Genomic DNA, 19742 nt, shown 5'->3' on the forward strand with positions numbered 1-19742 from the left:
AAAAAAGTGTCATGTGCCAACCATCTTCCAGCTTATAAAACAACTGTTGTCAAGAAAGGATTTAAAGGGTCCTTGCGGTTTTCCAGCAAAATAAAAGCTTGATGGTTTAACATTTGAAAGTGAAGACAGCCATAAAATACAGTATTAGTATTGTCTCTTACAGTTGCTGTATAAAATGTTAAAAGAAAATGGAATACATTTTAAATTGCTTTTTTTTTTTTTTTTTTTTTTTAAACTGTTTGAAATATTTAGAAATTTCAGTTGTTTTTTTGTATTTTTCCCCACAGTGCTTTGGCTTTTTCCTGCTATATGGTATTTCTTATTGTCAGTATGGATTTTGAAACTGATATTTTATTCAAAACAATGTTCGTGTAAAGCAATAGCAGTACCTCAGCAATGCTTTGTGGGCCGTCTCTTGATATCTTTTGTTTGTGGTTTCATCTAGTTCCAATACATCCGCCTCCAAGAGGTGCATAAAAAGTCCTTGTGGTTGTCTATCAGATAGTGTAAGTATCTCTGGTGACTTCCCTGAGACCTGGTCTGAAGGACTGATCACTCCTATATATATAAAAAGGATATAAATTCAATCCCAGTAATTACCGTGGTATTTTTGTGGGTAGTAACCTAGCAAAGCTTTTCTGCAATATAATGAACAACCGCATAGTGACATTCCTTACAAGACGCAACATCCTAAATAAATCACAAATTGGCTTTTTACCAAAATAACGTACATCCGACCACATCTACTCTCTCCACACTCTAATTAACAAAAATCTAAAGGGCAAACAAAGAAAAATATTTACATGTTTTGTTGATTTTAAAAAAGCTTTCGACTCTATTTGGCATGATGGTTTACTGTACAAATTATTGCAAATTGGCATTGGTGGAAAACATTTGATGTTATACAATGCATGTATAAAAACAGTAAATGTGCGGTCAAAATTGGGAATCTCAGAAGTGCGTTCTTCCAGCAGGGTCGTGGAGTGAGGCAGGGACGCAGTCTGAGCCCAACCCTGTTTAACATCTATATCAACGAGCTGGCAAAAGCTCTGGACCGCTCCGGCAGCATCCCGGCCTCGCTCTGCATGACTCTGAAGTCAAATGCCTGCTGTATGCGGACGACCTGGTGCTGCTGTCCCCCACAGCCGAGGGTCTCCAGCACAGCCTGGCCCTGCTGGAACAGTACTGTGAGGAATAGGCTCTGACGGTCAACCTGGACAAAACCAGAGTCATGGTGTTCCAGAAGAAGGCCAGGTCTCAGGGAAGCAGATACCAGTTCAGTTACGGAGGAGAAGTCCTCGAGCACAGCACCAGCTACACTTACCTGGGCATCGAGATCTCTGCATCAGGGGCTTCAGTCTGGCTGTGAAGGCCTTGAATGAGAGGCCCGGAGGGCATTTTATGCCATCAAATCACGGTTTGGCCAATTAAAATACCAATTAAAACATGGATTAAATTACATCACGCAATAATTAAACAAATTCTACTGTACGGGAGTGAAATTTGGGGACCAAGAATACATTTTAAAAATTGGGATAAAACTTCAATGGAAAAACTACAACTAGAAATTATCAAAAACATTTTAGGTGTCCATAGAGGTACGTCCAATGATGCCTGCAGAGCTGAATTAGGCTTATACCCACTGAACATTGAGATCCAGAAGAGATGTGTTCAGTTCTGGCATCACCTCCATCGATCTGATCCTGATTCAGTCCGATATAAAGCCCTCCTCGCCAATGAAACCTCAGCAGAACCTCATCCTCTAAACACGCTCGCTCTTCAGCTAGTCCATAAAACCCATCTCCTGACTAACTACAGCTACAACCCCAAAGCCATTATTAAAGAAATTGGCAAAAATCTGAAAGACACTCATGATGAATCTCTAAAAATACACTTTGACCTTCATAATAAACTCCAATGCTACTCGACCCTAAACAGAACCACTAAATTTGCCAATTATTTATTGATTAGACCATTTAAAAAAAGACAAATCCTCTCCAAATACAGATTAAGTAACCATGATTTAGAAATAGAGAGAGGAAGACATAGACAAACATGGACAGAGCGAGAGCAGAGGATCTGTAGACACTGTGATCTACAGCAAATAGAGAACGAGAAACACTTTCTGCTGATTTGTCCTAAATATCACAATGTGAGGGAAACATTTCTCCCCAGATTTGAAGCCCTGATCCCATCATTTACTGAACTTACTGAGAAAATGCCCTTCTTACTTGGAGAAGATAACACAGCTGCACTCGCTGCTAAATATGTACCATTCACAATGTTAGATGTTAAACATGATTAACTCTAAACTGACTTACTTTATCTTTTCACTTATTTAGATGGATTTTATTTATTATTAATGTTGTTGTTGTTACATACATATATATGTTAATGCTTTGGCAACATTGTGTTACACAGTCATGCTAATAAAGCTGAATTGAATTGAATTGCAAGTAGGTGGTACTAGAATAAGCTGCAATGTGGACTAAACCTTGAGCTGTCAAAGGTCTGGTTCAATGAGACTGTTAGTACCTTGGTTGTTGGTCTTCATCTGCCACCTAGTGGTATTGCAATGTCTCTCCACAAAGCACAAATGTATAAAACATAATATAATTGTTCATCATTTTCAGAGGGTTTTCTGTGCTTTTAACATTTGGATCTTCTTTTCACATCCTTTTGTCTATATAATTTCTCACTATTTCTCTCATTCACACACGTGTGGGCTCTCTTCCTCTTCTGATGTGAATTATATTCTCTCAGGAGATTGATGTCCCTGTCAAAATAGTGGGGACATGCTCAATGTCAAGCTCAAATATACTGCTTTGAAAATATTGCTGGTTGATGTAGGCCATTAAACGGCATGCCAGCTGAACGGAGAGATGGATGAGGAGGTGAGGGGCTTCCTTCATAAGATCTGTCATTGTCACGTCACATCCAGGGGAAAAAGGCTATTCATCACGAACTTCTCTTTCTCTCTCTCTCTCTCTCAATTCAATTCAATTCAATTCAATTCAAGGGGTGCTTTATTGGCATGACAAAAACTATACATTTGTATTGCCAAAGCAATTGCAGCTGGGCTGCTTACAAATAGTGCATATGTATTAAAGAAAGAAAAATAATAATAGTAATAATAATAATAATATATAAAAAGTATTAGGCATGTAATGCAAAATGAATTTCTAATGTATGCAAGTATATAAACTAGAAAAAATAAATAAGATCAGGGATTAGACCGATTTACAGAAGCAAAATGTACATCTAAGTAATATAGCAGAGTAATATGGTTTAATATAATCTAGATGTGCCGGATACATCAGATCAGGGCAGATTGAGTGTTTTCTCTTCTATGGTGACAGGCAGACACATATTGAGCAGCAAACACACAGCAGTTCTTGTGTTCTCCTCACAGATACGGCAGTTTCTCCTGGTCTGAAAGAGTTTCATATGTCGGATGGACACTGTCCGTATGTCCGTGTATTTGGAGCATTCTTTTAGGAAATGTAGTTCTGTTTCCATCCGATTCAGATAACAGTGTAAACATAATCTCTGCTCCGGTGGCAGCCATGTTTTTCTGTGTCTGCCCGTCTCTATCATCAGCTTGTGTCCGCTGAGTCTGTATCTGGTCAACGTGCTTCTGAGTTTCTTATCTGACACTGTGTACAGATACTCTGCCATACTGTACTCTCTCTTTAGGGCCGAATAGCATTGCATCTTACTCTGTTGTTGTGTTTGCCAGTGAGTGATGTAACTCTGTTTGATTTGTGCAGTAATCTGATTGATTTTGATGATGTGATTCAGAGCATCAGTAGATGTTAGTGAAGCATCAGGACTGAAGCTCTGGATCAGCTGAGGGAAGGGGTTGCTTTCTTTGCTCGTGTCTTGGTATTGTAGGGCTTTATAATGATATGATTGGGGGTCACTGAGTTTCAGATGTTTCCAGAATTTAATTGCCCTTTTTTGTGTCTTTATGATTAGAGGATATTTGCCTAATTCTGCCCTGCATGCGTTATTTGTTGTGTGCCGGTGCACGTGTAATATAGTTTTACAGAGTTCTGCATGCAGGGTCTCAATTAGATGTTTTTCCCATTTGGTGAGATCTTGATTTGGATTGGTCAGTGGACCCCACACCTCACTGCCATAGAGGGCAATGGGCTCAATTACTGATTCTAATATTTTCAGCCAAATTCTAATAGGGATTTCTATAGGACATTGCCGTTTTATGGCGTAGAAGGCCTTGCGTGCTTTATCTCTCAGTTCTGTCACAGCATGGTTAAAGTTTCCAGTGGATGTGATTTTCAAACCCAGGTAGTTGTAGTGTGATGTGTGTTATCTGGTTAGTGCCTAATGTAAATGTGTGTTGTGTTCCCTGGGATCTGGATCTTTTTTGAAATATCATAATTTTGGTTTTATTCAGGTTGACTGTCATGGCCCAGGTCTGGCAGTATTGCTGCAGCAGGTCCAGGTTCTGCTGTAAACCGTGTTGAGTGGGAGACAGAAGAACCAGATCATCCGCATACAGCAGGCATCTGATCTGTGAGTCGTGTAGAGCGAGGCCAGGGGCTGCAGATCGCTCCAGACGGAGCGCCAGGTCATTGACGTAAATAATGTTGGGCTTAAGCAGCAGCCCTGTCTCACTCCACGCTCCTAGGAAAGATACCCCGTACGTTTGGTGCTGATTTTTACGCCGCATTTACTTTCACTGTACATTGATTTAATAAGGTCATAGGTTTTACCTCCTATGCCACTTTCAATAGTTTTGTAAAATAGTCCTTGGTGCCAAATTGAGTCAAAAGCTTTTTTGAAGTCGATAAAGCATGCATATATTTTACCTTTTATCTTGGTTAACATGTTTTTCAATTAGAGTATGTAATGTATAGATGTGATCAGATGTACGGTAATTTGGTAAAAATCCGATTTGACTTCTGCTCAGTACATTGTGTGTGATGATGAAGTCTAATAGTCGAGCGTTTATTATGCTACAGAATAACTTTCCCAGGTTGCTGCTCACACAGATGCCTCTGTAGTTGTTAGGATCAAATTTATCTCCGTTTTTAAAGATTGGTGTTATCAAGCCTTGACTCCAGACATCAGGGAAGTAACCTACACTCAGAACCACATTGAATAGTTTTAGAATGGCCAATTGGAATTTACTGCTTGTGTTTTATCATTTCATTTAATATCCCATCAGGTCCAGATGCTTTTTTGTGTTGGAAGTTTTTAATTTTTTTCTTTAAGTTCTTTATCGGTTATTGGGAAATCTAATGGGTTTTGGTTATCTTTGATTGTTAATTCTAGTGTTTCCAATTGGTTGATTGTTTGAATTTGCTTACAGTTTGTGTCTGTTTGTACTTTATTAAACAATGTTTGGAAATGACTTTCCCATATTTCTCCATTTTGGATTGCCAATTCTTCATGATCAGTTTTTTTTTTTTTTAGATTGTTCCAATTTTCCCAAAATGGATTTGTGTTCACTGACTTCTCGATTATTGTCAGTTGTTTTGGGTGTATTGTGCTTTTTTGGTTCTGAGTGTATGTTTGTATTGTTTTAGTGTTTCACTGTAGAGAAGGCGGATTTCTACATCATTTGGATCTTTGTTTCTGATTTGACAATGTTCTCAGTTTTTTGCGAATAGTTTGGCAGTCCTGATCAAACCAATTTTTGTCATTTTTTTTGGGTGTTTTTATTTTATTTTTTTTCAATTTGGATTGTTTTGCTGATTTTTCAAATATGTAATTTATATCTCTGACAGCAAGATATAACCTCTCTCTCCATAGCCGCGGGAACATATTTTATCTGGGGGGTACTGGGGGGCGGGGCTTGATGAGGCAGGGCGGGGCCTTTGACAAAATCCTATAAACAGCCCAAACTCTTATAGATTAACATACAAATTAAGATGTAGCCTATGCAAATCAATGTATTTGTGCTTTTGTGATTTTATTTCAAGAATTTTTCTTTATTTCTATTATTTAAGGGGATTTTATTAAATATTAACATCGCTGATAAGCAAAAGTTTTGGTCAATGCACTTTATCGAATTCTCTCATGAGAAACGCAGATGTAGCCTACCTACGTGCGATGTAAGAGATTAACTCATCATACACTGCAGACAACATCACTGATTATAGCTTAGTTTTTTTTTTTTTTTTTTTTTACGAGTGCTTACACTCACGCTTCAGTATTCTTTGACAATGTAAATGTTCTTTGTTCGCTGTATCTGTTCGTTGTTTGAATAATAGTGGACATGCGCATTATAATTAAACTTAAAATGTATTTTTATTAAACGTGATCAGGTTAAATTCAAATTCAGTCAGAAAGCTTCGGAAAACAGCTCATAAAAAGGACAAGGACTTGATTGGTTTTTACAAGTCGGAATGTAAAATTACGGTAATATCACGTGAACATTCACATGAAATTCTGTCAGTGTGAGGGGGAGATGCAGGGACGCGCGCAAGAAAAATACAGACGCTCTAGGCTATATATTTCTGGTCAGTTTAATAAATAATCACAAAAATTAAGTATCTTGGGGATGATCGAGGGGCAAAAGGAAAATCTCAGACCCGGCCCTGCAGCACCCTCAGCACCCCTAGTTCCCGCGGCCATGTCTCTCTCTCTCTCTCATTCAAATTAGCTTTATTGGCATGACTTGCACAGTATTGCCAAAACATTGTCCATTATATAAATAAGGAACAAACAATTATATAATACATGGAACAAGAATAGATCTGTAAAATAATTAAGTAAATATGTACATGTATACTTTTTTTTTTTTTTTTTTTTTTTTGTCCACTAGAGTGCACTGTTGTTTTAAACCTCAGCATGATTCTCTGAATCAGTTTTTTAGGTTGTAATGTTGAATATTTTAAAATTACTTAATTTGACTAAAATAACACCTGTGTATAAAATTAATTTGAATAAACATAATACTATAAATTTAAATAAATTGAAATGTATTTTTGTTGTTTTTCAAATAAATTCAATTGTATGATAATTTCTATTTAATTTATTTCTTTAAATTAGGTTGTCATTTAAGCTTATATTTTTATTTTTGTTAAGTAACATTTATTTTACAGTATATTTATGTCACATGTATTAACTATAGTAATAACCATAAATTATGCCTAATTACAAGCAACTAACCCTAAATGAAATCATAATCTTAACCCTATAATGAGTAAATGTTGATATTACCCAATAGTTAACTACACATTAAAACAATTTTTTTATTTTTTTCCTCCCATAAAATGTAATTTTCTCTTGGCATTTATATCACGGTCACATGCCTGATTCACAAACTGAGGGTTTTGCATCTGAGAAATCCTGCCTAATCACTTTCGAATCATTTGACCCGCTCTAATGCACTGATAGGGAGTGAAAAATGATTTAGAGGACATCATACAGGCATCATTAACCCCCCCAAAAATAATTGTCATTTCATTCCAAACACTATTGATTTTCACCCGTGTCATACCTGAGTGACGCACCAATTTTGAATAGGTGGAAATGTGAATGACATTTGAGAGCCACAGTGGAGGGCAGTTCTCATTTTTGAGTGAACTCTGCATGACCTTTAAAGTCACTCAATCTCATGGCAGATTAAATGGGAGATATCCAATCAATAAAAAGCCCCCAGAGGCGAACCCAGTAATAAATGTCGTCTAACTTTGTTAAACAAGCTGCTTGCACAGTTCCTAACAACAGATTACAGGGTTGAGCGCTGCGAGGAACGTTTACTAATGCTGTTCACTCTTATTGATCAGTGACCACTGCGCCCTCACATTTCCTCAAATACACTGCAATGTACATGTGTTTTCGATTTTGTGTTCTTGCTCTGTGTTAAAAGCCATTAATGATAGAGAAAGTAACTTCCTTTTTTTTTTCATTGTATATGTCGGTGTTAATGGGTTGGGGCCTGTTTTCTCTTTCTCTTAGTTCATGTGGTTTTGTCTTGCTATCTGAAGATGTGCAGGAGTGAAATGCTTTTGTTGTTCACTCATTTTTTTTTTTTTTTTTTAAATCATGACTAAGTCCAAGGCACAATGTGATTAAAGCTCCAATTTTTGTAATTCCAGACTCCCATGATGCAGTGCTGCGTTTTAATACAGCTCCTACCGAGAGTTATGAAAGAGACGTTGGGAATAAAACCACAATACGCATCATCAACTCTCAGGTGAGCGGTGTTTGATGTTTTCATTTCTTACTGCTAGTACTGAGGAGAAAAAATCTCTTTATTTATTCCTTCCCTTGCTAACTTGTGCTTATTTGAACAATGCTTGAGACTTGGTGTTGCAAGCACTTCCTCTGGCTGATTGCCTCTTCAAGATAAATCGCTTTATGTATTCCGCAATTGTAAGTCGTTTTGGATAAAAGCTTCTGAAAAATGACTAAATGTAAATGTACTGTGACTTTCTGTGAATCAGCAGGTTTATTGCAAAGTTGTGTCTGAGAAAACGCACTCTGAAAAGAACATTTTGTCATTTACTCACCTGCATTGACATTTCAAACCCATGTGACTCTCTTCTGTGGAACACAAAAAGAGGTGGTGACCGTGAACTATTAGGCTCTGAAATTAACACACAAGCTCTATAAAGGTACAGTGAAAGTGGTCCAAATGATTCATCCCAGATCCAAGTCTTTTGAAGTGGTACAGCAGCTGTTGTGTGGAACTGACTGAATTTAGGGCATTCGTTTTTGACAATCTTGCCTCCACCACATACTCGGGTAAGATTTAAAAAAATGGCTTTGAAGTAGGTCTGTCATCAGGGTTGCATTTATTTGATGGGAAAAATACAGTAAAATCAGCTATTCTTCTTTTTCTTTTTAAATCTGTTGCGCGGATTAGTATTTTTGTGGAAACTATGATGCATACATAGGTTCTTGATGAATATTACGTTCAAAAGAACTTTATTTGTAAGAAAAATCTAAAGAAATTATTTTTAACATTATAAATGTCTTTACTGTCATGTGCAGGATTGTGAACATGGGAAGTGGCACAGATCATCCTTAGTGTAATTGTGTCGTCTGTCTGTCAGAGAACTTCTCAGTTAGCGTGCCACATTCTTAAAGGGGTCCTATCACAATGCTAAAAATAATGTCGTTTGGTGTAATGCAATGTTTACACGGTTTTAGGTTCATAAAACACATTATTTTCCACGTACTGTACATTTATTGTTGCTCCACTCTGCCCTGCCTTTCTGAAACGCTTCAGTTTTTACAAAGCTCATCGTTCTGAAAAGCACTGTGTGCTCTGATTGGCCAGCTGTCCAGTGTGTTGTGATTGGCCGAATACCTCAAGCATGTGACGGAAATATTACGCACCTTGCCATATTTGGAGAAACCGAGCGTCTCGGCGGCAGCAGCGGCAACAATACTACAGCAAGAATAAAAGTTACGGCTTCTTTCTGTGTGTAAACATTTGGGCGGTGTTATGCAAATCTTCCAGCAGAGTGACGTAGATTTGTGGGGGCATGTTTGAATGAGGCGTTTTAGGAAGGCGTGGGCAAGTCTTAACTTTTTATAAAGAATGTCTCTGAGTTTGACACGTTAGTCTTTGCAACTTTATGGATCTTATATGCATGAATAGCTTCTAACCCTCCGAAGACGACGGGAAACTTGATCACACCATATGACCCCTTTAAATCACAACAAATTGGTAAAAGTATAAATCCTTTTTTACAGGCTATTCACAAGTGCGTGTTTAAACTAAAGAGGAATATGCAAGATATCTACATGCCTATGATTTAATTCGTTCCCTTATTTTAGTTAAATCATGGGTTTTCTAAGGAACTAATTAATGAAACCTAGACAGTGCCCACAAATTAAGTCAAAAGTAGAAACGAATTAAATTACGAATTATATATATATATATATAATATGAGTAATTTTGTTATTTTCACCAAAGATCCAGCCCTGTCACCATCACTCACAGCCATTTGCACGTGTTTTGCGCATGAGCCGCACATACCCCAAAATTAAACTGCTTAATCAACCATCGATAGCTTTAATCGATTGGATCTCTTATCGACAATTAATAGATCATCGATTAATCGTTGACATCCCTAGTCTGAATTAGTGATGGGAAGTTCGGATCATTTTACTGACTCGGACCTTTGAGTCTCGTTCAGCAAAATGAACGAATCTTTTTTTCGAGTCATTTCGTTCATTTTAGCAAAATATAATTAAAATGTTACGTGCTACTTCCCTAACACATCTACTACTTATGCAAACGTTGATCACACTACAAACAATACAAACTATAATGCTATAAGAAACAGAAAAGATTAATTCATTGTTTACCTGGGTCTTGATTAGCTCACCTCACCTCTTATCTGACAAGCCTTCGGGTTTGAGTCGTTCGTTCATCACGTGACAGCCTCATACACTAACCTATGCAGTCAGAGCCGGAAAAAGAATTGATTAGTTCACCTGTTTCGAGTCTTCGGGTTTGAGTCGTTCGTTCTTTTGTCACGTGACCACTTGCCGGATCAGTAAAATACTATAAAGTAAAACTGTATTTTTTTGTATGTTGGATCATATTTAAGCATTATCATAAAATTATCAAAATATGTGTAATAAGCATTTTCCTAGAAATAAAAATGGTCTGTTCATTTCTGTCACTGTTTTTGTTACTGTTTCTTGAGGATCTGTGTTATTTTATAAATAAATAAAACCCTGTTATAAATAAAATATTGATTGATTTGTCCTTTCACTGTCTTTGTCTATCAATAAACATATAATATAACTATATAATAAAAAAATCCAAGCCTAAAATTACAAAGCACTTATAGTTTGTTCATTTTTACTCCAATTTTGACTTTGCTGGTATAACTGTTTTTCCTAGGCAGACTTGACATATTGGTCTAATGTTTGTATAAGAAGATTGGTCAAAAAAGACACAATGACATCAAGTGAAAGCAAATAAAATTTTGAATATGAATGATTAATGTTAGTTTAAAATATTAAGGTTATGATCTGGCTCTGTGGCTTTAGTATATTTTAATTTTCTTGTATTTTTTATTTAAATTGTTTTAATTCATTTTGGAATAGTTATCCTCTTTGCTAAAGCTTTTTCTGGCACAAAAATAAACAATAAAAAAACAATTCAAGAGTGTGTACACAGTGTTAATGTCTAAAGTGTCATATGTTACAAAAGTATAGTCAGTAACACTATAGTCTAATCTAAAGGGTTAACTCAAAAGACATAAATACAACAAGGTATTGTATTTTATGAAGATTAGACTCCAAAAAAAAATAATAATAATAAATTTAAATTAAAACATAATCAACTCTTTATTATCTTTATTACTACATTCAGTATTATGGAAAAGAACCATCGTGACAGAAATTAAAAGCAATAATTTGAGACCAGAAATGCATCACATAACTGTACGAGTAAATAATAATAATAATAATAATAATGACTATGCACCCTTTTGTAAGGAAGGTTGTAAATTAACTAATTTCTCTGCCCAAAGCTGTCACGTCACGTGACAAAAGAACGAACGACTCAAACCCGAAGACTCGGGAGGTGAACTAATCAATTCTCTTTCCGGCTCTGACTGCATTGGTTAGTGTATGAGGCTGTCACGTGATGAACGAACGACTCAAACCCGAAGACTCGAAACAGGTGAACTAATTCCAGTACAGAACCTATAGGATATTGCGCGTGCGCGACTGAACGAATCACTCCCTGAGACGACTCGTTCTTCCCGAGTCACATTAAAGATTCGTTCAAAATGAACGAATCGTTCAAGAACGACCTATCACTAGTCTGAATACTCAATTCTGATTGGCTGGCAGGTATGCATTAAAACGGTTTTAAGTCAGTTTAATCACCGTTCTATATTAATTCACTACTTTCATGGATGCACACAAACACAGAGAGAGAGAAAGAGAATTGCCCTGTGCACGCACAGAAACGTTCAGGAGTACACAAAATTGTCAACGCTGCCCCGTGACTTTTTTTTTATTAATAAAATAGCTTAGATATTGGATCGTTACATTATGTTCCTCTGCACAGGGGCGGACTTAACCAATAAGCGAAGTAAGCGGCCGCTTAGGGCCCCGGGGAATCAAGGGGCCCCATCTGATATTGGCGAAACATATTTGCAGCGTTGAACACTGTAGCCGTTCACAGACATGTGCGCTGATTTCTTGAACGCAGTGACCAGAAGTGTTTAAGTTAGAATCCACTTACCGATCAAAATGCCGAGTTTTTGTCAAGTGCTGAGTTCTGCAAGTTCGGGGATCATCTCATTATAACAAAGTGTAGATACGATGTAAATAAGAGATTCATTGTGCAGTGTAGAGCTTATTAACGGAACGTCGTGAGATCGCAATGAACTGAAATGAGAGACAGCTATAGTGATTATGAGGGAGCGCTCTTTGCGCGCATTCTAGGCTGTCTGACTGTCTCAGAACAGAGATATTCACCTCAGTAAAGAAAGTATTGTGTTTCAAGTCACAATTTTATTTATCTTGATGTTTCAAAATGACTCTCTTGTGTGCTTCTCCTAGGCGCACCGGCGCGAACTGCCGCGTACTCGTATAAATGCACGAATGCAATGACTGGAGATTTTCCCTTAATAATAGGTTTCATTTTCGATTGGTTTCTCGGCAAAGCCTACAGTATGCCTTCAGAACACTTGGAATATATAATTAATTGCCTGGGATAATTTTATGTTTGTAAAAAGATTGGAAAGGTTTACAATTTATTAAATGGACAAGTGCAAGTTTTTTTTTTGTTGTTGTTGTTTTTTTTTTAATAATGTCTTCATTTGTAATCTCAAAAAATAAGGTAGCCAAATTTGGCTTTAGAACAGCATCAGGTTGACAAATTACTGGTTGTGACGGTACAAATAAACTATAAACTAGAGCGAGCAAGCAAAATAAGGGTTATAAACACTTGGAATATGGAATGAGTTGCATGGGATAGTTTTATGTTTGTAAAAAGATTGAACATTTTTGCAATTTATTAAATGGACAAGTGCACGCATTTTTTTTTTTTTTTTCATTTATTTATTTATTTATTGATAATGTCTTCCTTTTGTGATCCGGAAAAAAAAAAAGGTAGCCTAATTTGGCTTTAGAACAGCAGCAAGTTGACTAATAACTGGTTGTGAAGGGATAAATAAACTAAAAACTTGAGCGAGTGAGCAAAATAGGGGTTAAGCATAAAAGGACACATAGTTATTGTATGGGGGCCCCATACCTGGAATTTGCTTAGGGCCCCCAAATTGCTAAGTCCGCCCCTGCCTCTGCATCAAGGGTTTTTGAATTAACTAAACTCACGGATTCAATGTTTGTAGAGAGAGAGACACAGACACTGATTATTCACACACCCATTAATTAAAATAAATGTTATAATTCATCCATTCAGATAAATGTGATCTTACCACACTACTACAACTCTGTGTCTGATTTGAAGCAGGCATAATGCTAGAGCTAATGAGCCGCAACAGTCATTTTTACCCTTCCAGTCAAATGTTGCGCTGCAAACATCGCTAAAAGCTTTAACTTGTCAATGATGGCAAATGACCATGGTATAAGCGGGATAATGCACGATTAGTTGTGCATTATATGATTTTAATGAACGACTTGGAACCAATGAACCACCAAACCGGTCCTTGGCTGAATTATGCAAGGATACTAGACTTCTGCCAAAAGGTTTTGCAAAATCGCCAAACAAATGCCCCAAATTGGTGGCAAATCTGTGCTCATTCACGCGAGTGACAATCAGGCAGTGTGAATTATCAAAGATGTGATCTGAGAGAATCGTCGAAATATTTGCCATGCTAAATACCTGGACCTGTCAGCGATTCAAAATCCTGCTGTGTGAAATGAGTTCTGTCAGAAAAATACATCGTTGATGACCTACAGCCAATGACAGAGCAAGATACAAAGCAGCGGGAAGTTCAGGGAGGAGTTATATGAAACGTAGTTTGTGGACCAGACAGAGTTGTTGGCGATTCTTTCTATTATTTACAAAGTCATGCAGTGTATAACCTTCCAGTCGTGCAATGTGAACACTGCAGCAACTGAATGCTACCCCAGATAGTCGTGCAGAGTGAAAACGATGATGATCCGACAACTTTGAAAACCACGCAGTGTGAACTCTGCATTAGTCATATAGCCTATAATACTAACCCCAATCTGCCCTAAATTTCTGGTTATGCAGCATGTTCAGTGTGAACTGATTCTCTTGATGGAAAGCGTATCAGATTGTGCCTGGTTAAATTAGTCAATGATGCTATTACGTTTTCTGCTTAACCAAGAAGTTGCTTGCACTCAACTAGTTTTGTTTGTATTCTCAGTGTAACACATTGTCTGTTTTGTGTGCAGATCATGGCGAATCCCAAGCATCAGTTCAACACAAGCTCATTGTATAAGAATGTAACGCTGGTGGCATGGGATCCAGCTCCATACACCCTCAACCTGCACAAAGTGAGTACTAACTACCCAAAAACACATTAAACACACACAGAACAATGGTTTCACCTATGAAACTGTTCTCAACAAAAATTTAACATTGAAGGTGTGCTTTGACGCCTTCAAACCTTCTGTGCAATCACAACTCTAGAAATTATACATATGTTTTTTCCTTGCACATGTACAGAGAGCGGTGACGTGTTGCTTTTGCAATTCAGATAAGCGCAGTGCTGTGAGTGTGTGCGGGCGCCGTGCGGGAAGGTTACTCTGATTTGTCTGGTCTGAGCGCTTCTGCTCGCACACCGCTGTGAATCATAAATCACTATAGCAGGGAAAAAAAAGATCAGAACGGATTACTATAAATGCTTTAAATCTGTCCTTTGTGCCCTTACCTCATTGAAACTGCCTTACAACACCATTTCTGATGTTCCCAATCCCATCCTCCCCCATTAATGTAGACATGAAATAGGGTATTCACGAGATGCGCACAGAGTAGATGGTCATCTCTATGCTGCTTTGCCTTGACTGACAACTCCCACAGAGTAATAACATGTTCCTTCATGATGTGTGCCATCTATGACCCCGTTATTATGTGAAGGAAACATGACAATTGCACCATTTCCATAGCAGGTCTTTAGAAAAGGAAGAAAGAATGTGTGTCTGCAGTTTAATTGGCTCTCAGGTGATTCCCATGGTCAGAGTTTTCACTTTCAATAAAGAGATGTTTTTCTTGACAGGAAGTTCAATACGTTGGCAGGAGGGTCTATAAGTACGGTGCAAGGCCAGTGGTTATTTCTGTAGTCAATTTTGTCTGTTTTCATAGTTATGCTCCTTTTTATTTTTTATTCCTCGTCAGTTCAAGAATACAATAGTGCGTCTCATAAAGCATATGAACAATGCTGTGGAGCATTTTGAGAACAATATGCAATTAACATACAATTAACATACAGTTAACACAACGAACCTGCTTTTTTGTGTACAGAGAACAGAAGTACAAAATGTTACATTTTGTCCTTCAGAATTTAATTAATTTTAGGTTTAGTTTAATACAAGCTAGGAATTATATTTCTTCAAACCAGTGTTTTTTTTAATTATTATTTTATTTTATGCATAGAGTCTGTGTTGATCAGTTTAATGCTGACAGTTTTACTTTTGATTTTCATTTATATATAAAACAGTAAGCAGTCTACAGGATATAGTATACAGTAATCAGTCATTTGAGGCTAGTTTTCAGTTTCACAACTTGCCCTCTTTCCTCGAAGATTACTTGAGTAATTTAAGTATTTCAATAGTTTAACATGTTTGCATGATAATGGCTCTTTGACATTTGTTAATGGTCATATGGCATGCAGGTAAAAAACTAAATATTATACTGTATATAAATGATTGGCTTTTCATCAGCCCCGTTCAGTACCTTTTATGAACTCCATTTTGCAAAACCTTGGAGTAGAAGAATGATTCTTGACTACAGTGTCAGAGGTCACAGATTGACGGTCTTCTGTTGTATCTACTAAGTAACATTGAGGTTACTGCAGGAACATGTGCAATAAATGATTCTAGTGGACTGTAAAGCATTTTTTTCTGAGTAATTCTTTCTCAATGAACCAGGACTAACAGTTTGAAGGACAGCCTTTCACTTTCAACCTTACTGGTTGAAATGAATCCAAATTTAGTTCCTTGAGAGCCATTTTGCTCATGTAGTTGTTGTTGTGTGTTTGTTTTTTGTAGTGGTACTCAAATCCAGACTACAACCTGTTCACTCCATATATGGAGCACAGGATGCACTTCCCTGCACAGCCTTTCTACATCCTGCACCCGAGATACATCTGGCAGTTATGGGATGTGATTCAGGCTAACAATCTGGAGAACATCCAGCCCAACCCACCCTCCTCAGGGTTCATAGGTAAGACACACACACATTCTGTGCTACTGGTACAAAACTCAAAGGTGCAATTTCAGTGGCACAAACAATAACAAGTAAAATTGCAACAATAATGACTGTTTTCAAACCTCTTTCACAGTCCCAACCCAAACTTTTGCCAGTATTTGAGGTGAAATTGTCAGTTGTTCAATCTCAGTCAGACAGTTCCAACAAACTTGTTTGCAATTCTTTTGTTTCTTTGGTGATACAGAAATTGCACACTTGTTACGGTCTCTAAAGAAAATGGTTGTACTTTTAGGTATCTGTGCTTGAAGGCAACACAAGTGTATTATTTGCCTTTCAATTGTCATTTTTGTCATCAAGTGAGTACTACAATTAATAACACAGCTAGTTGACAACTCAAGACACTGCAAGTGGAATGGTTTGTCCACTTAACATTTCTACTCATGTTTTTGTCCTTTTGGTTTTGTAACTAAACTATACAGCTCACAAAATGGCACTTGTGGCTGTCAGGCATGTGACAAAAAGAATTGGTTTGTACATGGCTAATTCAGTATAGCTGTCAGTGAAAAAAGCCAAACTTTAACAAACTGACCTTTTGATGTCAAATTAACTTGATTTTACGCCATACTCTGGTGTGAAAACACCTTGATGATGGAAAGTGACCTTTAGCAGATTTTTTTTTTTGTGATCAACTTATTTATTTTTTTTAAATAAACAAAACATCCACACAAACAAACAACAGGGAGGGAGGAACCAACAGACACACCATAATTTCAATTTCAATTTGCAGCAAAAAGGACAAAACAGAATCCACATGAGTCCACAGACCGACAACAATTGAACATTACCAGAACATGTGGAGAAAAGTACCTGCTGATACAGTGTTACAGATATGACCGTTATAGGTCGATTGCGGTTTCATTTTAAACCTCTTGTAAGGAGTTATGTATGCTGTGTGGATGACTTTGAAATGGATAAGATGATGAGTCAAGTTTTTAGAAGTTAAGATTAGATTAGACCACACCCTCTCCCAGTCGACTGATAAATCAAAATCTGTTAATTTGCGATTCCAGATAGATTTAATAGAGACGTTGCAGTGTGATCATTAATTATATATATTAAAGAAACAGATGGCTGACCAGAGGGTGGTGTGATCCAATCCCATATAGGATGAGAGGAAATGGGGGATGCCCAGGGAAGCAGAACATAACTGAAAAAAAGACAAAATATGATGATGCTGCTAAACAAAACTTAGTTCTTCTTTCTTGAAGTGAGCAGAGTCCCTGCTTATCATGTAAGTCACCGCATGTGTTTCTGCCCAATGTAGACCAAGAGGGCTGGACAAATGGCCAAATTCAACATAAATTAAAGTTGTGCCATAAGGGTGTTTTTACAGAATTTGAAAAGTCCTCCCATCAGACATTCCACCCTTTTAGAAAAAAAAAAAAGTCCTTAGATGTAGTATTCTGGACTCTCCAACGATCGATTACATTAAGTTAAGTGATAAATTTATTCAATAACTTAGAGGATGGGTTAGCTGTAGTATCAGGGTGAGATTTATACAGTGCAGGATTTAAAACGGCATTAAAATCACCACCCATCACTAAAGGACAATCCATCTGCTCAAGTAATTTATTGGAAATATTTGTGAAAAATGCACTGTCTGCCTCATTCGGGCAGTAAATGGAGACCAGTGCTAACCTGTCATTTATGTATTTTACAGCGTATAAAAACAAATCTACCTTCATCATCATTCCCGGTATGTTCAGTAGTTAAATGTAACTTCCTATGGACTAAGATAAGCACCCCCTTAGTTTTATTACGAGCACAAGAGAAGGCTGCCAGTTTGTAAAACGTGCCACATTGCATTGTTTTAAATGAGACTTTTGTATCAGGGCACAGGAAATCGATTTACGGTGCAAATATTCTAATATCCGGGTACATTTAATAGGAGAATTTAGGCCACTCACATTCAATGATAAGATATTCAGAACATGCATTGTGTGCTGACAATGTCAAGATTCTAAGTGAAGAGAAACACAAGCAATGCCATACTGCCAGTGACATGTAAACATTAGTATGTATCCTAGATATCAAGATTTAAAAGAAAAGCAGAATAAATTAAAAGTATTGATGTCTGTTGAAGGGCATAGAAAAAAGCAAAAACAAGGAACGACAAGCAAATGTGTATAAAAACCAAAGCAGACCACACATTACCGAGAGTGTAGGACTGCATAAACAACAGAAACAAATGTTGACGCGTGACCAGTCCACTTCAATGCAAGACATGTCCCCGACCTTTAGCAGATTGACTTGTCATGATGGGTTTGTAGGAATGTCTTCTGCTCTGTCAGGAGGTTGTGGGGTGTCTGCTCAGTCGGTGTTGGCGGAAACCACAGGGAGAGAGAGGAGCAGATGGACGCACCATGTTTTCATCCAGCAATGGCGCTTGTGTTGAACTAGAGCCAAGGAGAATCTGACCCACATTTCGCCACTGACAAAATCACTCTTGACCACATGTACGATCTCACTGACTTTTATGATGTATTACAGTTGAGATAAAGTCGAGACAAATCTTTTCTTACACTTGGATGTACATCACAATGTGCAACAGATCATCGAAAAAGAATGTAGAGTGGATCAGATGTTGATAGGATGGAAATAAATCCGAATGCAGGCTTGCAAATTAAAATGATTGGAGAAGTTTTGCACGTCACCAGAGAAGTCTGTCATTTTTACCAGAAGGTCCAGTTATGATATTTTGATTCAACCTAATGAGTTGATTTATTTAAAAAGGAAGCAACACACAGATTAATTGTTCACTGTAAGATCTATAGAAATTATTGATACTGCTTCGGGCTCAGAAAGTAATTGCCTGCAGCTACAGATCTTGTTGAACAGGTTCTAGATATGCGGCCCTATTGCAGACACATCCAGACTTTACTTGCATATGTAGAGCCACAGGGAAGTGTGGTGTGGCATTTAAATGAATCGTTTTATTCATTGGAGGAAAAGAGGAGGCAGTGCCTCCATTGAACTATGATTGGCTTATTATAGTTGTCACATGTTAAATCTGCCTGTAGTTTTCATACACTTTATACATTCGCAAATCAGTCCGAATGAAGAAATAATGGAGTTAATGAGAACCTGAAGTAAACAACTCACCCACTTAGAAATCACTGCTTTGTTACATCACATTCAAACTTGAAATGAATTGAAAACATGATCCAACCAGCACTAATACTGGTATAATCGGTTTAAATTTGAATATCATAACAGTGCGAAAAATTATAATGTGGCAAGTCTATTATGTAATGCTGCTTAGATGTTTTGTACACTGTGGAAACCAGCTATAATTACTTGTTTTAAAAGGTTTAGTATTCAAAATGTGACACTGATCTTGTGTTATGAAAAGACCATTCACAGTCAT

General features: G+C 37.2%; 1 protein-coding gene across 1 annotated transcript in view; it reads left to right on the forward strand.

Annotated features, from left to right (window-relative positions):
• The window catches only part of st6gal2a (ST6 beta-galactosamide alpha-2,6-sialyltranferase 2a), a 74899-nt gene that overhangs the window by 47763 nt on the left and 7394 nt on the right, over window positions 1-19742 (forward strand). Inside the window, exons 4-6 of the mRNA XM_058786917.1 lie at window positions 8073-8170; window positions 14341-14442; window positions 16156-16330. Coding sequence (XP_058642900.1) covers window positions 8073-8170; window positions 14341-14442; window positions 16156-16330 — 375 coding nt within the window. The remainder of the gene's footprint in view (window positions 1-8072; window positions 8171-14340; window positions 14443-16155; window positions 16331-19742) is intronic.

Source organism: Onychostoma macrolepis, chromosome 09, assembly GCF_012432095.1.
Source record: "Onychostoma macrolepis isolate SWU-2019 chromosome 09, ASM1243209v1, whole genome shotgun sequence".
Taxonomy (NCBI): Eukaryota; Metazoa; Chordata; class Actinopteri; order Cypriniformes; family Cyprinidae; genus Onychostoma; species Onychostoma macrolepis.